The sequence below is a fragment of the Budorcas taxicolor genome, chromosome 3, assembly GCF_023091745.1.
Source record: "Budorcas taxicolor isolate Tak-1 chromosome 3, Takin1.1, whole genome shotgun sequence".
NCBI lineage: Eukaryota > Metazoa > Chordata > Mammalia > Artiodactyla > Bovidae > Budorcas > Budorcas taxicolor.
In genome coordinates, this window is record NC_068912.1 from 66502189 (window position 1) to 66527398 (window position 25210).

Consider the following 25210-nt stretch of genomic DNA (forward strand, 5'->3'; position numbering starts at 1 on the left):
GATTATTCAGGTGTGGAGTATAGGGAAAGGTGTTTGGGTTGAAGGAACAAGTTAGGTTAATATTTGAACTACTTTTTTCCTTATTTATATTAAATGGATTCTGAATTGTATTTCCAAAATCTCCATCTAACCTTAAGTTTCTTTTCTTTGTCCAGAGTATTATGCTATGTTCTTTGGAAGGAAGAGGTATAAGAACAGCTTATTGCCTTCAAAGAGCTACATACTGGTGGGAAATCTATTGGCATTTCAGCTAAACAGTTCTTTGTTATGCGGGAAAGCAGCACAAATGATTAGTGTCCCTGGACCCTATCTAGTTAAAGCTAGTAGCATTTACTCCAGCTGATTGTTGCCATCTGGCAGTGGAGCTCGGTCTTTTTTCCAGAGAATTCTAATAGTTTTATTTTTAATGTGAAGTTTTCAGATCTGTGAGCTAAATCTAACACAAGGGCACTAAATTGCTTCTCTAGGGTTTCCAACGGTATAGTTTAGAAATTATGTTTGGGTATTTCAAGCTTTATCTGTGGAGGGTGATATTGAAATTATTTGACTAGATATTTAGTGATCACACTGATAACAAGTTCTGTCCCTGAAACATTGGAAAATTAGTATATATCTACTTTTTTCCCCTTAAAGTTATATGAAGATAGAAGTAAATCTGAGACCAAGTAGTAAGTAGATCACAGGTTAAGCAAGATTATCAACCCTCATCACTTCCCCTCTAAACTATTAAATTAGTTGTTAGGTACTCAATTCTTTAAGTCTCTTCCTTGATAATTGTGGAAGTAATTCAGACTATTATGTTTGAATAAAAAGAAAAATTTATAAAATAGAACTCTTGGCTTTTTACTTAACATTATTCTCTTCAGCATTTGAGAGATTTGTTTTGAGGGCTTTTTTTAGTAACATATTTTGAGATAGTATAGCAAAGCTTGATTATGATAATAAAGACTTGGGACTACAGAGGGGACAATATTAATAAAGTGGTAGCCTAGTAATATTTCTAGCCTCTTCACATTTCTGGTACATGGAAACAATCCATTAGGATCTTTCCCATAGTAGGTACTCAGTATTTATTAAATTGAATCAACATATCTTTAATGAATTAGTGATGAAATTTTGTTTTGAAAATAATTGCATTCTTTCAAAATGTATGTCTTGGGCCAGTATAAATAAAAGGCTGTTAAAATTTTTGAACCAAACATTTGAAGTCTTGTGAACTCTGGATTATTGTTAAATTCTAGTGTGCTGACTTGTTCATAGTAACTGGCAATTTATATGCTACATATTAGGTCTCTGTGCTAAGCGTATGTGTATTAATTCATTTAATTCCCACAATTATCCTATAAGGTAAGTGGAGAAACTATTTATCTCTTTTGTACACAGAAGATGAATGAGGCACAAAATGCTTAAGGAAATTTGGCAAGGACACAAAGCAGTAAAACCAGAATTACCACTGACCCCAAATCACGGTTGGACCCCAAAGCCTAAGGAAGCATGTAGACTGAAACTTAGGAGATAGTCATTTGGGGCATTTAGGTAATTACTTCTGAAAGTCAATCTTTTGTGTGCTATTGTTTGTGGTTTTATTGTTTTATTCTTGAAAATCAGGTGGTATGACTGAATCTCTTAAATTTTCTTTCAACTCCAAAATTCTTACATTCTAGGAATAATCAATGAAGAAAGTTGGGAAATGCTAAAACAACGAAAATACAAAAAATATTTACCCTTTTGAGAAGTAAGGAGAGTCCAAATAGAACACTCGTATTTTTATTGTAAATTAAAATCAAAGAAGTTGGCTACACTTAGTTCTACTGGTCTCATAAGAATTTTATATAGCTAAAGGTTGAATTTTAAGGATTACTATTTCTCTTAAAGTAATCCTGTGACGTAACCTAGCAAATATATATTTAACTGGTTGAATAGTAGTAATTTTACTAAAAGCTTTTCACTGACGTTTTTAGTGAAGGGGGCTTCCCAGGTGACACTAGTGGTAAAGAACCCAGCTGCCAGTGCAGGCGATGTGGGTTTGATCCCTGGGTCAGGAAGATCCCCTGGAGAAGGAAATGGCATCCCACTTCAGTATTCTTTCCTGGGAAATCCCATGAACAGAGAAGCCTGGTGGGCTATAGTCCATGGGGTTGCAAAGAGTTGAACAGGACCAAAGCATCTAAACACACACAATGTTTTTGTATTGGTTTGGAATTTTTGAGATGGTGTTAACTGGTTCTTCTGAGTGAACTTAATGATCAGCTTTCGTTTGGATATTTTAGAACTATCCAGTAAATGGGAAGATATCCAATTAAGTATCCTTTTTCTATCCAGAAGTTACTTGGAGTTCAAGGAGTGCTGCTTTGCAAACTCAGAATATTTATAAAAGCTAATTGCAGAAGGTATTGCCAGCCTAAACTATTTCCTTCATGTATATTGTTTCTCAGACCTGAAATACTTCCCTTAAATCAGTGCCCAGCAGCTAAGTTCCTTTGCAACAGTTCAGACGGTCATTGCTTTAAAACTGAAGTGGAAAAGCAATTTTCAGGTGTGATGAGGAAAATTTTCAGAAATAATATTAATCAGATCAAATATACAAATACGCTTTTGAGAAAGTGAAAGATGATTAAGATAGCATCAAGAAATATATACCTGTTATCAAGCATTTTTTTATTTAATCCGAATATGCTTTGTAGTGGGTGTTTGCATTTACAGATGAGAAAAAGGGAAATCTGGGAACCCTAGGAAATATATTTGGTATATGGGAACAGATAATGTAAGTATCAGGACTTATGTGTGATACATTTTGAATTCAGGTTGTTAAATACACTTATCCTTCACAGTTTTCTAGTTATAATGAAGCTTGAGGCACTTGGTTTAGTTCCACATCAAGATCTCTCTTTGGAAGAATTCCAGTCATCAAAAGTTTCATTTTCTCTTTAACTTTTATCATAGAAAATTTCAAACATACTCAAAATTCAAAGGATAGCATCAGTGCATCACCCATCTTTGGTGACTGCCCCTTTAGTAATTTCCGTGGCGCTCTGTAGAAATTGGAACTTCATGCCTCTTGAGATGTTTTTCACTTGTAAAATGATTATCTCGTAAGCGCTCTATCTCATAGAATTGTTGTGGTGATTCAGTGACAAAATGAGTATAAAACGTTTATTACAGATAGACAGTTTGGTCTGTTGGCACTCAGCAATTTTAGTTCCATTTCCTTTTTCATAGAAAAATGCCATAAATATACCCTGGTTTTGCCTCACTTGTGAGGCTGGTGTTTCTTATACGACGTTTGCCCCAGAATGTGGTTCTATAATAGGTGTACAACTTCCCAGGTTTCCCCCACACCTCCACATTTCCTTAGAAAAAGATTGTCCAGAAGTATTATGCAAGTAACATATTTTAACTCAACATATCTAAAATATTGCCATTTTATTGTATTCAGTATAAAAATTTGGGGGATGCTTTGTATTTGTTCCACAGTTTCACTACTTAGGGTGTCTTTTACACTTGAAGTACATCTCAGTTTGGACTAGACATATCAAGTACTCGCTGACCAGATGTGACTGGCGTTTTACACCTTGTTAGACAGCATAGCCTTAGCATCTCATATGCTGTTCTCTCTGTGCCAGCCAACACATGGTCATGGAGAAGACAGAATTAGGAGTCCGATTTTCCTCAAAGTTCTTTAGTCAGTCTTCTAAGGATTCCTAATTGATTAGTTCTTAATACATCAGAAATCTTCAGGTAACTGTCTGAAGTTATTAATGATATAAATTGAATTATTTTGTCTATCAAGTTAATTTTCTTACATGATAGATATTTAGCATATGTGAGGAAATTTGGTTCTGAATAGTTAAAGCTATGATGTTGTCCTTGATGATGTATTTTGTCTTTTAAGATTGCAGCAAAAATTGGAGGTGATGCTGGTACGTCACTGAATTCAAATGACTATGGTTATGGGGGACAAAAAAGACCTTTGGAAGATGGAGGTAAGTTATAGCCATAAATATTTTAAATTGTTTTACACGGAGTTTAGTTGAAGTAATTTTCATTGCTTTTCAAGTGTTCTTTTTTTGAAACATTGCTTTTATCATAAGGTTCCTAAAATTGTAAGGGTTATATTGGCCTCAGAAGGAGAGGGGGTAAAAAGAGACCTAAACAAGGTAGGTAAAATTTGAGTTAACCAGCCAGTTTTGTCTTAGTAGAGAACATCATTTTCCCTCTTTGAGGATTGTGCCAGATTGATAGTTTGCACAGACAACTTGTTAATATACTGAAGTAAAAGTCTAGGAAACATTTCACTGGTTTTTCTCATCATACATGAATTAATCTGAGATGCTATATTCTCATTACTTTGTTATTTTAGATTTCACTTTAAAGGTTGAAGTTGCTATATAGTTTGCTACTTTTGTGTGTTGCAGGTTATACCATTGTTACCTTTTTGTTTGCTTTAGTACCTTGTTTTGTGTTTCAGGTTTAACTCAAAATGTGGCTTAAAACAGTAGATATACAGTGCTTTGTATTTTTTTAAAAAAACATAATTGTTGAAGCTTCTGAACTTAGAAGTCTGCACGTATTTTTTATTTTAGATTTGATGTATGAATTCTGATACATTTTCTTTTTGCCCGTTTATTCTTTTTTAAAGGAGGATTCTGAATGAGCTTATAGAATGTATTTGTAGCTTTTGATCAGGAGTACTTGGTTTCCTTTTATTTAAGTGTCTTTCACATTTATAGTGAGGTTTTAATATACAAAAAAAAAATGAGCTAATGATGCTTCAGATGTTGTATGTAATGTATTCTTTTTATTTTATGTGTAGATGGCTCTTGGACAAGTCCGAGCAGTACAACACACTGGGAGGGAATGCCCTCTCCTTTTAAAGGCAGGAATTTTTATTTATTACCTGTGTTCAGTATGTAAACGTGAAATAAACCAGTGGATTCTTAATGGACACAAATACTTCTTGGATTATGTGTCTGAATTTTTGCTGCACAACATTCTGATGTTTAATCATTTAAGTTTGAAGGGGGGAGGAGAATGTAGTACTTTGAGCTGTAGGTTGCCTATTCTAAGGTATGCATTGTATTCATGTGTGTAAAGGATGTAGATAAAGATGAAGTCATGTAGTTGTTGAGTTTCTGCTGAAGTTTATGCTGTGAAATGCTTGGTTAGGTACAGTAGAACAGTTTAGCTTGAGATTGCCTTGTAATGTGATTTTTTTTTTTTTTTTTTTTACTTATTTTGCATAGCTTTGTGTTCATTGTCAGGTACACTCAGCTTTTGATATGTCAAAATTTCACATTTTGATAGGTTCTTTTCCTTCCAATCTTCAGTACCTACAGTGGGAAGCATCATTAGACTTTAGCATGTGATGTTTTGCTAACTAATGGACTAAATACTTTGTTGTATCATTCTAAAGTGATTGACATACATTAAGGTCAGTGATTTGATTCAGTAAAAAAGAATTTTCTTTTAATGTCTGTGCATCTTTTAAACATGAAGAGCATGAAAGAAGTGCAGTTTTCTTTGTTTCGATTCCTAAGTGTTTGGGCTGAGTTTTGGTGGTTTTGGTTCAAATAATAAACCATACCCTCAGCTACTTCCATAAATGTTTATATTGGTGTTCTTGATTGGGTATGGGGGAGCTGAGTCTTATATTATTGGCAAAAAATTAAAAGACTCTTTAATTTTGCAGATCAGCCAGATGCTAAGAAAGTTGCTCCTCAAAATGATTGTAAGTATTTATTTTAAATTTGGTTAAAAACTAGATTTTGATAACAATTTTGTTCCTGTGTTTTATGGTATCTTTGAAGTTACTTGAAGGCCATAAATTTTTTTTGAATGAATTTATTTGTAAAGATACACCTTCTATCTTTATAATCTTCCACTTCTGTTACGGCAGTGTATATATTATAAGATTTGGTTGCTAAATCATTTTACGTATTCAATTTGTTTTATAACTCCCACTTTTTAATTGATAGATAGTTGTTATATTTTCCATTATGGTCTATCATTGGATAGTGAATATAGTTCCCTGTACTGTACAGTAAGAACATATTGCTTATCCATATATATGTATAGTTTGTATCTGCTAACCCCAACCTCTCACTCCATCCCTCCACCAACACCCCCCTCCACCAATCACAAGTCTCTTCTCTGCCTATGAGTCTATTTCTTGGATAGATTCATTTGTGTCATGTTTTAGATTCCACATGTAAGTGATATCACGTGGTATTTGTCTTTCTCTTTGTGACTTCATTTAGTACGATAATATCTAGTTGCATCCATGTTCCTGTGAATGGCAATATTTCATTTTTTTTTATGGATAATAGTATTTCACTCTGTACATATACCATGTCTTCGTTTATCCATTCCTCTGTCATCAGACGTTTATATTGTTTCCATGTCTTGGCTATTGTGAGTCCTGCTGCTGTGAACATAAGTGTTACAATTCCATTTCGTAATCTTGGCTTAACAACACTTGAAAAGGACAGTTTTTAATGCTGTTGCTAGTAATGTCTGCCCTTTCACTGAGTTTCTTGCCGACTCTGTTGATTTAAGTATTCTGCGTAAAATTTTATTCTTTTCAAGATGTTGTCTTACGTCAGGGGAAAATTGTAGAATTGCTTTAAATGATGATATTGTTAAACATCTGTCAATTTAAATAAAATAATTTGTATTTCATTTAATTTTTTGGTAGCTTTTGGAACACAGTTACCACCAATGCATCAGCAGCAAAGGTATAGTAAAATAAAAGCTTATCTAAGAATATTTTGCAAGTTTTAGTTCAATTTAATTCAATGTGAAATATAACCAAGTTAGTATATAGTGAATATACATGTATGTATGTGTGTGTGAATCCTTTAAAGCCCTTGACTCAAATAGGTAATTGTGATGATCAGTTTTCTTTTTTGAGTGAGATACATTTATACTTTGGAAGGATTGGTGGAATTAGCCACCCTTTGGAAAAACTAAAGTGATTAAAATAACTTAAAATGATACTTCTCAACTTCACCCCAACTGCTTTTTTAGCTACATAGGCCTCATATTTTGACTTTTGAGTATTTTAAGTGTGTGCCTACAAACTTAGTTTAAGCTCTTAGAAGCTGTTAGATTTCTATGTTTATTTTTATTTGTAAACAAATTATGTTTCTTCGAAGAAAATTGTTAGTTTCTGTCATTTCTTAGCAGGTCTGTAATGACTGAAGAATACAAAGTTCCAGATGGAATGGTTGGATTTAGTAAGTAATCTAATTTTTTTTGAAGCTTTGAAAAGACATACTCAAAATACACTTTAAAACCTTCCAGCAAATAATTTTCTTTTTTCTTACTAGTAATTGGCAGAGGAGGTGAACAGATCTCACGCATACAACAGGAATCTGGATGTAAAATACAGATAGCTCCTGGTAATGTTACTCTCTCGCTGTAATTTTCAAAGTCACAAGATAACTAGCATTTTTAAAGTTTTTAGTGAAAATGATGCTGTTACTCTTTTCTTGGCCTAAGATTTTTGTTTGTTTTTCATTGTAGACAGTGGTGGCCTTCCAGAAAGGTCTTGTATGTTAACAGGAACACCCGAGTCTGTCCAGTAAGTATGAAAATCATGTTCCAGTCCCTCCTTCCTGAAGGATGTTGTCCCTGCAGTTGAACCAACTTTTCTTCTGCACTGTTATTTTTCCCCTTTTCTAGAAAATTTCTAATAGCACATAAACATGCTTTAAAAAAATCCCTTTATCTGAACATAAAACCATCTTTGAACCCCACATTTCTATTTTTCAGGTCTCCTTTACTAAAAAATAGGAAAGGTGGTCACTGCTTGAATCTTCAGCCTTGATTTCTTTCTCTAAATTCCAGATGTATATATCCTGTTGCTTCCTCAGTATACATCTCAAAGTTTAGCTTGTTAAAAACAGAATCATTGTTTTTCCAGTCCATACTTTTACTTGTCTAATTCATCTCATTTCATTGTATGACAACTGTTCTAATACTTTATCTTTCTTTTATGATTCATTTATCCATAAGCAACTCTTGGTCATTTTATCTTTCATAATTTATTTAGAATTCAGCCTCTTCTTGCCACCTTCCATGTCACCTTATTTCTGGCACCATTTGCCTGTATTACTGCAAGGTGTTTCGGGTTTTTTGTTTTTTTTTAGCTTTGTCGGATTATAGTACAGCCACACTGATCCTTTTAAAATGTGAGTCAATTCCTATACTACTTTGTTCAAAACCCTCTAATGCTTTCCCATTTACAGTAGAAGTCAGTGTCTTTATCATGGCTCAGGTTCCCTTCCACCTTTCTCACTGCATATTTTGCTATTCTTCCAGCTCAGTCTGTTCTAGTAGCCTCTTTTCTGTTTAGCCTCTTCTCTATTTTTTCAGGACACCAAGAATGCTTCTCATTTGAATCCTTTGCATTTCCTAGTTCTTCTCCCTGGGATGTTTCTCCCCCAGATGTTTTCATAGTCACTCCTGTACTTAATTCAGGTCTTGGCTTAAATGTCTCCTTATCAGTAAAGTTTTTGTTTATTTTCATTTATTTACTTTTTGATCACTACTGTGCAGCTGCCCGGATCTTAGTTGCTTGACCAGAGATTGGACTCATGCCCCACTGCAGTGGAAGTGCAGAGTCCTAACTACTGGACTGCCAGGGAATTCCTCATTCATCTGTTTTACATAAAATAGCATCCCTTCACACACACATACAATCTGTCCTTCTTATCTTGCTTTAATATTCTTTATAGCACCTAACAGATGAGTTGTTTATTTAACCTTCTGTGTTTACTTATTTAATAAAGTTAAGCCACATCAACAAATACCTTAACTGTTATTTCAGTGCTGTAACCCCAACCTAGAATAGTACCTGGCATATATAGTTGACATATTTAAATTATTTAAATGAACAAATAAATTTTAACATGAGTAACCAAAGTAAAGTTTTAAAAATAAATGCATCATTTAATTTTTGGATGAATGAGCTTTATTCTGAGATGACTTTAGAAGTAGGGTATGTCTTCTTGGAAGTTTCATACTGTTCTCAAAAATATTGAAGATTATATTTCTGGAAAATTTATTGCATGGTTTCAGTTTTTTATATGGATGATATTTTCTTTGAATTTTTAAAATTTACTTTTAGGCCACCTAAATCTGAATTGGGATGGACGAAATACCTGATTATTTTGTATTGACTATTAATTTGTTAATAGATCAGCAAAACGGTTACTGGACCAGATTGTTGAAAAAGGAAGACCAGCCCCTGGCTTCCATCATGGTGATGGACCAGGAAATGCAGTTCAAGAAATCATGATTCCAGCTAGCAAAGCAGGATTAGTTATTGGAAAAGGGGGAGAGACTATTAAACAACTTCAGGTATTACTGTGTAAAATGATTACTTTCTATTTTGAAGCCTGTTTCCTCCTCCTCCCCTTTTGTTAATATATCTGATTTCTATAATTAACAGGAACGGGCTGGAGTTAAAATGGTTATGATCCAAGATGGACCTCAGAATACTGGTGCTGACAAACCTCTTAGGATTACAGGAGACCCGTACAAAGTTCAAGTAAACTTAAGTTTATATTTTCCAGAGGGGGATTTGGGTTGGATAGCAGTGGGTAAAACGTGTGAATAATTACAGTGTTTTGAGACACGCTTCCTAAATTGGGTAATTTTTTTTCTACTTCAGCAAGCCAAGGAGATGGTGTTAGAGTTAATTCGTGATCAAGGTGGTTTCAGAGAAGTTCGAAATGAGTATGGGTCAAGAATAGGAGGAAATGAAGGAATAGATGTAAGTAAAAATACCAATTCAGAAATGATTGCATGAGAGTCCATAAATAAACTAGGATTTTTGCTGTTTTGTGTCACATAGCCTTCTCTAACATTGTATTGTCCCCTCCCCAACTTTTCAACTTAGAATACAGTGTATTTTGTATCTTTTTAATCTCTTCTATATAAATATAGTGCTTCTGTGGTTTGCGGCAGATACATTTTTCAGGAAATGGCTTTCCTAATACTTAGTTTTCTTTGCATAAGGTTCCCATTCCAAGATTTGCTGTTGGCATTGTAATAGGAAGAAATGGAGAGATGATTAAAAAAATACAAAATGATGCTGGTGTTCGAATTCAGTTTAAGCCAGGTGAGTACTTACGTTTAATTTTCTAAGCATTGCTGGCAATTTCTTTTAACGCTCATTAATTTAATGTTAAATTAATCCAATTTGGTTTCATTGTTTTGAAGATGATGGAACAACACCTGATAGAATAGCACAAATAACAGGACCTCCAGACAGATGTCAGCATGCTGCAGAAATTATTACAGACCTTCTTCGAAGTGTTCAGGTTTGATAGAATGTTAATATTTTCATTGTTTTGTTTTCATTAAAAAATATTTTCCTTCATTAAGTGTGGAAGTTCCCCTCCATAGTTTTTAAATAAAAATCTGTTTGATGAAACTTTATTAATTGCTGCTGCTGCTGCTAAGTTGCTTCAGTTGTGTCCTACTCTGTGCAACCCCATAGACAGCCCACCACGCTCCCCCGTATTAATTGCTAGGAAGTTTAAATTGCTTTAAGGTACACATCTTGGAGCAAGAGGGCAGCTGCATAAGTGCACTAGTTTATTCACCACAGTAAAAAATAAAAGGTGATGGTGGTTTGTTGATTTGGGGGTGGATGGCGTCCCCTAGCTTCTCTAACTTTAAGATTTAGGAAAATGAAAGTTGAGGAAAATAGACATGCATTAATTTTATTGTGGAAAGAAGAGTTTCTGACTCTTCTGACTTTGTCTTTGCCCCCTTTAGGCTGGTAATCCTGGTGGACCTGGACCTGGTGGTCGAGGAAGAGGTAGAGGTCAAGGCAACTGGAACATGGGACCACCTGGTGGACTACAGGAATTTAATTTCATTGTCCCAACTGGGAAAACTGGATTAATAATAGGAAAAGGCAATGTATTTAAAACTATTAATGTGTGGTTAAAAATTTAATGCTTATTCTGATTTTCTGGATGCTATTTCTGTTGCTATTGTAGATGAATAGCAATGATTTTTCTTTGGCTGTATTTTAGTAGCAAAGTGTTCTTATGCTGCTATGTAACAGCTAAAGCCTAAATTAAGGGCCTTATATGTACTTAAATCTAGAGTGGGATTTGAATCACATTGGTTTCTAGAGAAGAGGCTCAGCAGTTTAATTATTAGTATAAAAAACTTTTCTTCTCACCTGGAAAATGATTTGAGTGTTTTCGTTTATTTTGCTGTTTCCTGACACTTTTTTGAATTTTTGACTTTTTAAGTCATTGTGTTAGCTCCTCATTGCTTATAAAAGCAAGTTCTTTGAACCAAGTGTTGATATGATAATTCATTTTAAGGTTGGCTACAGGCATATTAAATTATGTGTTAAAACTTTAAAATGTATGATTGTGATTGATTATATATTATATAAATTGATTTTAAGTGTAGAATAAATGGAAACTCCTAATAGCATATTGGCAGATGGGATACTGTTCAAAACTTCCTTAATTGTAACCAGTTCCTTTTGAATAGCTCCACTTGTAGCCTATGAATCTTTAAAGAAATTACTGTGTTTTGATTTTAGGGGGTGAAACCATAAAAAGCATAAGCCAACAGTCTGGTGCAAGAATAGAACTTCAGAGAAATCCTCCACCTAATGCAGATCCTAATATGAAGTTATTTACAATTCGTGGCACTCCACAGCAAATAGACTATGCTCGGCAACTCATAGAAGAAAAGATTGGTGTGAGTATGCTTTAAACTTCCTGTTGTTAGCACAGGTTCTGTTAGTTAAATAAGACATTAATTCATACATTCCTATAAGAAAAATGTTAATTTCTACTCTAAAACTATATATCCGATCACATAACAGATACCTAACAATATAGAAAAGATTGTCCAGCAGTGAGAAAAAAAAAAAAGTTACATAGTTACAGGTATTCAAAATCTTGTACTGGAGTGTGGGTAAATAAGACAAGATGACATTACTTGAGTTATAACATTAGGGTTAGTAGAGGGTTGTGAAAAATACTAAAAGGTATAGATAGTTAACCAGAAGTCACTATTATTAAGGACTTACTTGGTGACTGTTATTACTTCCTTACTATTTATTAAGGGCAACCTTGGTGAGGCAAAGAAGAATCAGATGCCTCCCCAGTCATTAAAGTACAACTCTACATTATCCTATTTCTTAGACTGGCGCCAGACAGTCTTCTAGGGGAATTTGGAATGTAGACAGCTTGTGTGCTTTACATTTCGACACGTAACATATGATTGTAGTTCAGAATGTCTGCAGTAGGGCCCAGTGTCTAATTTTTAAGAATGTTCCAGGTGATCCTGATGCCTAACCGAGTTTGAAATTAATGAGGAAGTAGTGCTTTCAGTTCAGTTCAGTCACTCAGTCGTGTCCAACTCGTTGCAGCCCAATGAACTGCAGCACTTCAGGCCTCCCTGTCCATCACCACTCCTAGAGTTTACTCAAACTCACGTCCATTGAGTCGGTGATGCCGTCCAACCATCTTATCTTCTGTCATCCCCTTCTCCTGCTTTTAATCTTTCCCAGCATCAGGGTCTTTACCAGTGAGTCAGTTCTTCCCATCTGGTGGCAAAATTCCATCAAAGTATTGGAGTTTCAGCTTCAGCATCAGTCCTTCCAATGAATATTCAGGACTGATCTCCTTTAGGATGGACTGGTTGGATCTCCTTGCAGTCCAAGGGACTCTCAAAAGTCTTCTCGAACACCACGGTTCAAAAGCATCAATTCTTCAGTGCTCAGCTTTCTTTATAGTCCAACTCTCACATCGTACTTGACTACTGGGAAAGCCATAACCTTGACTAGACAGACCTTTGTTGGCAAAGTAATGTCTCTGCTTTTTAATATGCTGTCTATGTTGGTCATAACTTTTCTTCCAAGGAGCAAGCATCTTTTAATTTCATGGCTGAAGTCACCATCTGCACTGGTTTTGGAGCCCCCCAAAATACTGCTTTACTATGTTTATTTTACTGTGAAGAATTAACATTGTGAGGGAGCTATTAGGATTGCATTTGGATTGATGAACATACAAGACAGGTTGTTCTGGAAAAGCAATTAAGAACATTGACTCCTGAGTCAAGCTGTCTAGGTTCAAAATACTGTCATTTACTGACTTCGTGATCTTGGAGGAAGATATTTACACTATTTTTTGCCTCTCGTTCTTCTGAAAGTGAGGATAATTATACCTACCTTATAGGGTTATAGGGATGAAATGTTTGAAGTATGTGTGTCTAACACTTAAAAGTGTGCCTGCCCTATAAAATGTTGCTACTTTTTTTCCAGTAATCTTTTTTTTTTTCTTTTACTCTTTGGAAAGGATAGGTTATGGCTAATAGAAGTGAGGGATAATGTTAATAAAGGGATTTTAAAAGTGATGAAGTTTAGCTTTATTGTGAGAAAATTGACAACCAAATATAGATTAAGCATTTTTGTCCAAATTGTGACATGGTGGATACTAACAGTATTTTATTTTAGAGCAGGTGAATCTAGTTGTCCTTACAAGTGGGGTTATCAAAAAGGAATCAACTAAGCATTATTAATTATGCTGTAACATGAAATGGATATGAAATAGTCTGTGACTTACTAAATCAATTAAAAGGAAATCTTTGTTGTATTTAGAAAATTATGATAAAGGGTAAGGGAGAAAATGAAATTATTCAAAAGCGGTTCAGTGACAGAAGGGCTAGGAGAAAGGCTACTTTGTTGAAGAAGAACTTGCTAAATATTGGTTTAGTATTCATTATTGGTAAAGTATTCATCAGCCATTACACCATATTGTTAAGATATTTCTCTGGTTAATGTTAGAGTAGATGTAGAGTTGATGCAGAGAGAGAAGAGGTAAAGGAAAGAACTTGATGTTTGGTAAGCTTCTGTGATTAAGATGATAAAGGAATAATAAGAGTAAGAATTGTACAAGGAAAGGGAAATAATGGAAAAGGGAGTAGTCTGAAAAGAGAAGATAAATGTATCAGGTCTTTGCGGACGAAAGGTTATTTGACCTTTGAAATGTTTAACCTTTATTGTCTTTGTGATTTTTGTCTTTTTGCAGGGCCCAGTAAATCCTTTAGGGCCACCTGTACCCCATGGGCCCCATGGTGTCCCTGGCCCCCATGGGCCTCCTGGGCCTCCTGGACCAGGAACTCCAATGGGACCATATAACCCTGCACCTTATAATCCAGGACCGCCTGGCCCTGCTCCTCAGTAAGTTTTGAGTTTTGCTCTTGGCTTTTCCTCAAAAATTACAGATTTTGGTAAATTGTATTTTTAAATTGATTTCTGTCTTTTCAGTGGCCCTCCAGCCCCTTATGCTCCCCAAGGGTGGGGAAATGCATATCCACATTGGCAGCAACAAGCCCCTCCAGATCCAGGTAAAAGATGATTATCATTTGATATAATCTGTGTTTCTGCTTGCCACTCCTGTTACATTCATTAGGTATTCCTAGTGTTGATTCTATATTATGTGCATTCTCTGCACTTGTTTCACTCCTTTAGCAGGAGTGTTAGCTTCTGGTTCTACTATAGCAAATAAGACTGTTGTGAATATGGTCTGTTTTCATGAGTCTTTTTCTACCTGCATTTGGCTTTCTCTGTTTCTAAAATGATGCAGCTGAATGCTAAAAGCCAAAGCTATGAGAAGAAGTACAGTGTGTTAGGTTTTAGATGCTAGTGCCATCAAACTGTGACATTATCCTTGAAAGAATAATGTACATTTGTTTACAAAATTATGTGAGTCAATTGAAGTGTTTAATACTTTGGCATTAAACTTATAGAGTCTCAAATAAGATATGCAAGTTGTCTATTTTAGTATTCCTGATATGATAACTTCATATATTAGTAAAAGTCAGGCCTGTATTAAATATCTGCATGTTGGAACTCTTAAAATTCATTTAGATAAAGATTTTTTCTGTTCAGATCTGGATTTATGCATTTGTTACATTTTATCCTATTCTTGAATCTTTTCCTACCCTGTAGTTTACTTTCCATTACAGTCAAAGAGAGAATTCATTGAAACCAGTAATTTTTATGATCCTTTTTTCTCACCTACTGGAGTAGTTTCAGGGAAGGTACTGAATTAAGGATTCCTTTTCATACTAGTGCATATATATATTTTAAAAAACAGCTAAATTGATTTGAATAAGATTATTTTAATGAACTTTATTAAACATTTCTAGTATATGAGAGTGGTCCTATATTTTAACATACCTTAATTTCATAGGAGGTATGCCTTTGGTACTCGGTAAAGAATCTACCTGCAATGCAGGAAACCTGGGTTCAATCCCTGGGTCAGGAACATCCCCTGGAAAAAGGAGTGGCTACTCAGTCCAGTATTCTTGCCTGGAGAATTCCATGGACAGAGGAGCCTGGTGGACTACAGTCCATGGGGTCACATAGAGTCAGGCACTACTGAGTGACACTTTGATTTTTCATGCTCTTTGGAATGATAAGAGGTATGCGTTTTATAATATGATGATACAACATGACAGCAAATAACCTCAAGTGTCACACATTCAAGAAGTGTGCTGACGTCTGAGTATGAGTAATGAATTTACATTCTGTAGCAGAAGAGGGTAGGTAGCAGAAGTGTTAGCAATACTGTGCTGTTAATAGAAGGACTTACCAGAAGAAAGGTCAAATATGATTTATTGTATAATAGTCTAAAAGTTAGTCTTTAAAGAATGGAAGAACTTTTCTTTCCCTCTTGTAAGCTAGGGCATGGTGTTACTAAGCTGGGGAATCACACCACTGAAGAGACTGAGAAAATTAAGGGGCAGATTTATATTGGTTAACTTGAATCTGTAGGATTGCACCTATTTAGATGCTCTGTTCAGGTAAGTAGTAAGATCGAAAGAAATGATGGAAACAAGAAGTGGCCCCGACCAACACAACATCGTGAAGCACTTGTTCTCAAAAAAAAAAACAACAACTGTAGCTCCTCATATACTCTTTATGCCTGGAAAGGTTGATGTCCTTGTATGAGGCCATGCCGTTGAAATGAGAGTTGCTGATGAAGACCAAATATCAAAAATTATATATAACTTTATTTTCTGTTCATTCAAGCTACTGAAAAAAAAGATGGTTTATATGTTTGAATATCTCTGTATAGAAAGTAAAAGCAGATCTTCCTTTGCTCTTTTTAAAAAATAAGTGGTCTCTATTATAATGTCATTTTCCCACTTGGAGTAGTGGTGAAGTCACCACTCCTAAGAATTGGTATTACTGAATGTGGCTTTCAGTAGTGCCTTTGGGAAAGAAGTTACTTAGCCATTTAGCTAAAAGATAGCATCTAGGGTTAGATATTGCTTGTAAAACCAAAATATTTTATTTAAATGAAATTGTGATTTTGTGTTAAATACCCTGGTATTTTAATGTGGCCCTGTATTGAGAATAAAGTCAGTATTCTCTGTATTAAGTCTTCCTATAAAAAAAATCAATGGATTATGAAAGATTTGTGTAGTAAGTCCCATAACTTTGACTTCAGAAGGTAAGAGACTTGAATAAGTCCTACTCTTACAACTTACTAATTATGGGATAGCAAGCAAGTTTTGAGTCGTTCTAAGTCTGTTTTATCTATAAAATGATGAATGAATATTATATTGAATGAATTTAGTAAGTTCTTGGTATGTATTAGTCATATGTGTAGACTTGTTTTCATATAGATACAGACTGATTAAGGAAATTACCAGGATTTTTCTTGAGGATATAAACTAATAAAGATACAGCATCCTATGATACTCCCAAGTATAAAAGAATCAGTAAGAGGATTTCTGTTTCTGACTGAAAAGTCCCATTCTGTTAATGCATCAGTTTTTTATGAAAAATTGAGTGAGGGTCAGTCAAGTGCAGAGGAAGCGTAACATGCTGAAAGGCCCAGATAAGAACATGATGACTTGAAAAATACAGCCAGTTTACTGTGTTCAGACCTTGAGTGTTGGAAAGATACCGACAGCAGAGAGAGGCTGGAAAGGAAAGTAAAAGCCAGGGTGTCCAAATATCTTGGTAAAAACATTGAATGATATGCTGTCCTTAAAAGTTTTATTAGTCCTAAAGACAGCAGGAAATAATTTCAAATAGGACAGTGACATCAAATTTATCTCTTAGGATAATCACTGGAATATGATGAGATGAGATACGGCTAATCTCGATTTCATTTTCCAAGATTTAATTGGCTCTTCATTGAAAGAAGATAGGATAGTTCATAGTTATAGAATAATTGTTTCTTGTATGGGCTAGTTCCTGGAAATTCTTCATAAGGACTGCTGTGCTTGAGGCAAACCTGGTTTAGGAAAACCACACAGGATAGTTTGAGACAAAGCATTGGATTTGAAACCAAAAGATCTTCATTCCTATCCCAACTTTGCCACAAGCTAAGTTTCTAGGAACTTATCTGAGCCTCAGTGTTCTAAAATAATATGGCAGTAAAAATAATAGAATTTGGAAGTTTCCACCTACTATTTTTTAATGTCCAGTTAACTTGGAATTCTGTTTATTTGCTAGAGACAGGTGTGTGTGTGATTAACAACTATGGATTTTAGATTCAAATGTATAACTTTTGTTTATTCTAGCTAAAACAGGAACAGATCCAAATTCAGCAGCTTGGGCTGCTTATTATGCTCACTATTATCAGCAACAAGCACAGCCACCACCTGCAGCTCCTGCTGGTGCACCAACTACAACCCAAACCAATGGACAAGGTAACTATGGTAACTAAAGAATTTATTTTTTATATAGAAAGTGAAAACTTGTGTTTGGAATTATATATGAAGTACATCAGTGTATAATACCCCCATATTTATAATACTCAGTTAATAGCTTAAGTAAGTAGCCTTCGGTTTTTAAAAACAAGTTACTTTGAGATAACTGTTAAACCAATAAAAGTTGTAACATACGTTACCAAGAATACCCAGATAACCTCCCTGTTAAATGTGTATCTCCCCTGTTTGTTCCATTACCCTATCTTATGTGTCCATATCTATTGTCATTAGTCTTTTTCAGAATCATTAAGACCAAAGTGTAGACTTAATGGCCCATTAGTCTTAAGTACTCCTTTCTGTTTCTCAAAAAATACATGTACCCATCACACTGCATTCAAAATCAGTTAATCAACACTGATTCTTTTTACTATCCCAAGGCATAGCCCTTACTCCATTTCACTAATTGTTCCAACAATTTCTCACTAGTCAAAAATAATTCCTACCTTTTTCTATGAAAAGAGTACAGACCTTTTGTGAGAGGCTTGTGGGTTAACCATAGGTCCCTTCAACCTTTTCTCATGAAGATGAGGTCATGATCAGGGTTCCAGCTTACATACAATGTGGCAAGAATACTGCAAAAAAATGAATGAGGTCTGCCAAGGTTCCATAAAATCACCGTTTTTCTCTTTGAAATTAATACTGTCTAGAGAGTTAGAGCAGCAGCAGGAGAGTTATACTGTGATTATACCACTGTTCTATTCTCTTTTTGGCAGGACAAGTGGGATAATTTTATTGTTTTCCTTAAAGACACAGTAGAAGTTTTACAATTCAGTTTGATTAGATGTAATTTATAATTTTAACTTTTTTTAAACAAATGAGAACAAAAATAAAGAACTAGTACAAATTATAAAACTGCTAGAGCAAAGAGAAATTACCTTTCTGATCAAAACATAACGCCACAGCTAAACTTCCTTAGAAAACTTTCCAGGATTTCTCAGCTGAACTTAGGATTCTGTTCCTCATTGAAGGCCTTAGCCTTCGTTGATAGTACCTACCTAATTCAATTACAAATATGATAATTTCTACTTCCATCATTTTTCTACATTTATTAGGTGGTATTTTACTATAAGAAAGAGATTTCCTGTTCTATTTCTTTATGTCAGTATGGATTTAGTAGGTTATATTTTAAACTTAGCCAGATTGCCCTAGGATTGGCCAGTCAGGAGCACCTTCAAGATGGCTCCTGTATTCTTTTGACATGCCTGTCAGTTCTTTCAGCACTTTCCTGCTTTCTTGCACAATAAGATGCTTGCTTTGTGCTTTTGGAGCTTCAGCCCTTGAATTAACCATTTTTCCAAGGAGCCCTGATGTTTTTTAGTAGATGATGATGTTTAGAAGCTAAATAGTTGTGTTCGTTGCCACTGAGGTGTTATTGCTACTAGCTCCATACAGTGTGCAGAGCTAGGAAATGAATTTACATGCATGCATACCTGCTGCTGCTAAGTCACTTCAGTCATGTCCGACTCTGTGTGACCCCAGAGACAGCAGCTCACCAGGCTCCCCATCCCTGGGATTCTCCAGGCAAGAACACTGGAGTGGGTTGCCATTTCCTTCTCCAGTGCGTGAAAGTGAAAAGTGAAAGTGAAGTCGCTCAGTCGTGCCCGACTCTTAGTGACCCCATGGACTGCAGCCTACCAGGCTCCTCCATCCATGGAATTTTCCAGGCAAGAGTGCTGGAGTGGGGTGCCATTTCCTTCTCCCTGCATACATATAAAAATACATAAATATCCATATGTGTATATATTTTTTAAACTGTACATTCATATAACCTGCAATTCTATTCTAAGACTTGAAAGTTTTTTCCTGACTTTTCTGTTTTCCATGCTTATGCATGGTGAAAGACCTGGTGTCTTCAGTGTGTTTTCTTATTTGACCAATGAATTTACTTATATGCTCAGTGTAACTACTCTTCTAAATAGATAGACCATCTCTCTGCCCACTATCTCTGTTCCCCCAGAATCCTGGGTGGGTCTTTGGCACCAGCAAGGATGCCACTACCACACAGCATTTCTCTCTTCTCATTCCCCATGACAGACTACTCCCAGCGCCTCTCACACATACACACAACAACCTCAGCAGGGCCAGAATTGCTTTCTAAAAGCCTTAATCATAATTTTTTTATGTATTTCTTGAATAAGGAGATCAGCAGAATCCAGCTCCAGCTGGACAGGTTGATTATACCAAGGCTTGGGAAGAGTACTACAAGAAAATGGGTATGTTCTACATTTCATTTTTTATGCATTTTATTAAAATATTCAGTAAATACCACGCTAAAAGGTTAAAGGTTTTGATAAAAAGATGTTTTTTCCATGGTTTTAATACTTTGGACTTTTCACCAGTAATTAAAAATCTTGACATGTAGAAGGATACATTCCGAAATCACTGAACTCTCAGAAGTATCATGGTCGTTACAAATCATTGTTTAAATTGTGGTTAAGAAACTTTATTTCTAAACACATTTATCAGCCACTTACTAATTGAAACTAAAATATGGAGCACCAAGCAATAATTGGTTGTGTGCAGTGTTATTTTTTGCTGCAAAATAAACAGATACAGAAGTGACCTACAGTGATAAAGGCAGTTAATTAACATTTGCATATATGAAAAAAGTCACCTAGAATTGCTGTCTTCATTCACTAAACATAGAACGTGTATTACATGCTAAGCATAGAAATAGATGCTGAGAATGTTATTGTGGGCATAACACCTAGGAGTTCTGCCCTTCTGGTTATTATATTCTAATGGAGAAGTACAGTTGTTAATAAAAGTACTTTGCAAATACTATATCAGTGGTTCCCCGCCCCCCCCCCCCCCCCCCTCCCATGGAGGATATGTTCGAAGTACTTCCCCTCATGGATTCCTGAAAGTGCAGATCGTCCTGAGCTCTATATATCTACTATGCTATTTTCCTATTATAAGGTTTATTAATTAGGCACAGTAAGAGAGTAACAACATTAATAAAATAGAACAATTAGAGTATATTGAGTGAAAGTGAACATGAATGACCTGTGTCTCAAAATACCTTGTCCAAATTTAATGCCTTTTCCGTCTTAACCAACCATATGTCACACACTGTAACTATGTGTCACATACTGTAGCCGTAACTTGGATTTTGAGGAGTGACAGGAAAACTTGGAATTTTTTTTTGCCACAGTTTAATAGATTTGTTCTTCCTGTAGATCTTAGCAACCTCAGCATACAATTTTTTTCTTATTAAATAGATAACTTTTTACCTTTTCACTTAAAGGAAAAGCCTTTTTGGCATATCCCAATTGCCAGCATCACTCCTCTTGCACTTTAGGGCCATTATTAAGTAAAATAAAGGTTACTTGGACACACAAGCACTGCAATACCAGGACAGTCAACATTATATAAACAAGATGGCTGCTGAGTGACTATTGGGTGGAATATGCCGGGTAAAGGGACCGCATGAGATTTCATCTTGCTATTCAGGATGATGTGCAGTCTAAAACTTATGAATTGTTTATTTAATATTTTCAGGTCACAGTTGACTTTAGGTCACTTCACTGCAGAAAACAAAACCATGGATGGGGTGGTGTGGGGGCTACTGTCTGTTCACTGACACATGTACGGATTGGGAAATAAGTCACACAACTACACAGTGGTGGAACCAGACTTTGGAACTCTTTAAGGCCCAAGTTCCGAACCTGTCTCCTAAGTTTGCATTTTGCAGGGACCATTTCATATCCAATGATGTACTTCTGGATAGATCTGGCTGTTTCTCATGTGCTTATTCTCTTAGTCATTTAAAATTAAATGACAAGCTAATCGTATAAACTTGCCCATTCTGCACTGATATTGAAAGTATCTATTGGTGATAGGTTCATCATAAAATAACAGCTTATTTGTGATTGATTCTCAGTGTAAATTTCAGGGTTATTTGCCAAAGAATATCTGCCATTTTTCACAGAAAAAAATTTCCAGCATGGTGATTCTATTAGTCTTTATGTGAAAGTACATAAAACTGGTGATAAGACTGTTTTACACAGCTAATTTGTATTTTTAAAAAAAGAAAAACAATTTCTCCTGTTAGAAAGGCTTTCTAGAAAAGTTGCTGTATGTTATTCCTGAGATTGTAACAAATTCATTAATTTATGTTTTTGTGGCCCAGCTTGACCCAGCTTATCTCAGGCAGACCTACAACAACTAAAACTCTGCAAAAAGAAATTTTAAAAATACTTCAAGACAGAATACTGTGATTAGGGTGATCACACAACTTATTGCCCAAATTGGGATACTGTGGAGAATAACTGGGAATGCTGTTAGGAATCGTTCCTTAACAGCATAGTGGTCATGACCTGTGGTCATTCTAGCTTTTATGAAGTAGCATCATTACTAAAAGTTAAAGAGTTGTATTTTCACAATGGGCAGTATGCTTTATATGATCCCTACATTAATATTGAAATTGGGTAAAAACAAACCCTGTTGGTAGACTTAGATATTTAATAAAGTCACATGTTACTCACCTAAAATGTGTTGTATAATCTGCAAGGTCTAACCATTCAAATCTTTATTTTTAAGGGTAGACATTTCACTTCGCCTTTTTAAAAGTTGTTTGTGTTCTTTTCCCTGCTGACTGCTGTATAAAATTGTAATTATAGAGGTAGTCTGCTGGTCTGTCTTGAAACCTTTGTGGGAAAAGGTGGTATAGAAATAACTTAAAACACTATGTTTGACTGAAGATCCTCCTTAACCCTTGCCTTCTTTTCACTTGTTATTTTTCTGTAGCACTGCAAGTATAAGCTGTTAATTTTATGAGCAAAGTGAACTGGTTGAATGATTCCCCTCAAATGTAAATCTTAAATAATGTTAGGTGATCTTTAATGATAGCTGCTGCTATTTTTGCTAAGTCGCTTCAGTCATGTCCAACTCTGTGCGACCCCGTAGACGACAGCCCACCAGACTCCTCCTGGGATTCTCCAGGCAGGAATACTGGAGTGGGTTAAGAGACCTTAAAGGATAAAACTAATCAGTTGGATCTTTGATGTTTTTAAATAGGAGGGAAAGAGTACTAGAATACCAGGGAGAGAGAATGATCTTTATCTCCAAATCAACTCCTTTATTTGTAGAGATTTTTACTCTTCCAAGTGGCAGAGGTAGGATTTCCTAGGACTCTGGATGTCCTGTTTCCATCCAGTGCCCTTGTCACCATACTAGGAGAACTGTCCCAGAATTTGAAGCCTTTTCAGCTTCTTCTGTTAAGAAAATCCACAATAACACTGTAGGTTTTTCAGTTTGCTTATTAGTAAGTAGACCTCTGTTGAAAACAGATAAGTTGTTTTTAACTTAGTTTTCTAAGACAATTTAAATTACCTGCAATTAGCACAAAGAAAACTTAGGAGAGAAATTCTTAAAGATGAGATTCTTGAGGATTAATGACAGAAACTAAGAAATTCATATTGCTGCCATATAAGGAATGACAGTAATCTGGATGTGTGTGCTTTTGAAGCTAGAATGAAAGGAAACTTTCTCAGAAGTAAACTCCCTAAAGAGAAACAGGGCTTCAAAATAGAGATATAGGAAGTTTCTATTTGAAAGAGAGTAAGTGATGACATTTGGGGATAAGTTTGACTTCAGGGAGGCCCTTTTAATGTTAAGCACTGATATGGTGAACTCTGAACCTTTAGTATATGATACCTTAAGCCTTTAAAAGAGCCAGGAGAGAGTGGTTGTGAGAAAGATAAAGGTGTCTGAGGATGGAATCTATTCAAGCAGAACTGTCTCTTAATCTGTAATAGAATGTTGCATGTGAACTCTAGGGTGGTAAGTCTTATCTCTGGAATGAAATGAAATTAAGATTTCATACATTGTCAAGTTATATATAAATGTTAAGTAATGTTCTACTGAAGTATAAACTGTCTCACGTCAAAACAGTTTAGGAACTGAGGAAAAGAATAAAGGGAACAAGTTAAGTACATACCTTTCCAAAGGGCAAGAGGCTAGAGGAATGGAAGATCCAAAACATAAACAGATTAGACGGGAAAAGTTCTTTCCCTACTTTTCAGCTGAGCAAAAAGAAGTGCGTTTGCCCTTCATATAGGAGTGGAATGAATTTTTCTATGGATGCTTTCAAGATTGGAGTGTCAGATGTTGATGACTTAACCAGGTGTTTATGTTTCTTGGAATTTAACATGTTTACTTTCAGGTTTACAGGAGTATTTGAGTTTGGGGGTGTTTCAGTGAGCATTTGAGTTTGATATTTTCTTGATACATCTCCATGATACTGTAGTTTTTTTCCTCTCTAAAAATGAGTATCTTTTAATGAAGTTTAGTTCTGTTTTTAAACCTGAAGTGGACGTTGTTGTTGCCTTAAATAAATTTGGCCTCAAGTCAGAAGGCTTTCCAGTGGGCAGCTAGTGTAAAAAAAAAATTGTGTGGTTTTTTATTCTTACTACCAGGATATTTGGCAGTTGTCTAAATACTGAAACTGGTTTTAGATTTACTTGAATTGTGTCTCATAAAATCAAAATATTAAATTCATTTCCTAAAAGGAGTATGGAAAATGAAAGTGTGATAATTTTGTTAAGAGAATATAGAATTTCTCTGTGCTGCTGCCTGTATAGGTAGGGGGAGTTTCTTATGTATTTTAAGTCATACATCTTCAATTTTTTATTTCCTCAGTTGCTTTTATTCTTTAACCAGTTTTGTGATGATAATAGACTATTTTCTAAAACTGCCTTGGTGGCACATCTAACAAACATAAAGCGGCTTTCTCTGAGTATTTTTTGTCTGGCTGCCATAACTTCATAGTCAAATGAGTTACAAACTAAATAAAATTCTGTTCAAATAAAGAACTTAAATAGGAAAAATTATGTTCTCTTTCTCCCCAACTTTTAATTTTTTTAATACCTTCAGAAAGTTGGAAAACCAGTACAGCGAACACCTATATGTATATTTTCTGTCCAGATTCACCATTTTCAAAAAGTTTGTCATATGTACTTTGTGTGTATATATACTTGTTTTGGTGCCTGAGCCATTTCAAAGTAAGTTGCAAGCTGTTGCTCAAAATAAATTTTTAATAATATTTAAGTTTCCCTGGTTGTCAGAAAAAAATGCCTTGTAGCTACTTGTGTGTAAGAGGTGGGGTTGGTCTTTTTTTTTTAATGCAGAGCCCATTCAAGTTTCATGTGTTACATTTGATTATGTTTCTTTAGTCTCTTAATTCAGGAAAGTCACCTAGAAAAAAGACCTCTTTCTGAAAGCTCTTGAGCCTTGTGTTTCATTAATTTTGTTGCTTAGAACCTCTTCAGTAGTGATTATTCTTTATGTCCTGCATCAGGTTATTTTTAATAAACTTGTTATCATTTGGGCATAGCATATTAAAACTTTAAATATCATATTAAAAGATATCTTGAAGATTAGTGTTACACATAGTTTATAGGTTACTAATCTGGAAACACAAATCTTGGCC

The 25210-nt window shown here is 35.1% G+C and overlaps 1 protein-coding gene across 13 annotated transcripts in view; it reads left to right on the top strand.

Annotated features, from left to right (window-relative positions):
- FUBP1 (far upstream element binding protein 1) overlaps positions 1–25210 on the top strand; it is a 31703-nt gene that overhangs the window by 2102 nt on the left and 4391 nt on the right. For 5 of the 13 annotated variants that reach the window (XR_008199114.1, XM_052636965.1, XM_052636969.1 and 2 more), the window contains exons 2-19: positions 3893–3983; positions 4814–4876; positions 5690–5728; positions 6695–6734; positions 7183–7235; positions 7329–7400; positions 7525–7582; positions 9201–9363; positions 9455–9553; positions 9677–9778; positions 10024–10126; positions 10228–10328; positions 10789–10930; positions 11579–11739; positions 14076–14227; positions 14315–14394; positions 17590–17727; positions 19917–19991. Coding sequence is in view for 11 of the 13 variants with exons in the window: in XM_052636965.1 (XP_052492925.1) it covers positions 3893–3983; positions 4814–4876; positions 5690–5728; positions 6695–6734; positions 7183–7235; positions 7329–7400; positions 7525–7582; positions 9201–9363; positions 9455–9553; positions 9677–9778; positions 10024–10126; positions 10228–10328; positions 10789–10930; positions 11579–11739; positions 14076–14227; positions 14315–14394; positions 17590–17727; positions 19917–19991 (1732 nt within the window). In the remaining 2 variants the exon portion in view is untranslated. The remainder of the gene's footprint in view (positions 1–3892; positions 3984–4813; positions 4877–5689; positions 5729–6694; positions 6735–7182; positions 7236–7328; positions 7401–7524; positions 7583–9200; positions 9364–9454; positions 9554–9676; positions 9779–10023; positions 10127–10227; positions 10329–10788; positions 10931–11578; positions 11740–14075; positions 14228–14314; positions 14395–17589; positions 17728–19916; positions 19992–25210) is intronic. The other 8 variants (XM_052636968.1, XM_052636973.1, XM_052636972.1 and 5 more) reach the window with 6 other exon arrangements.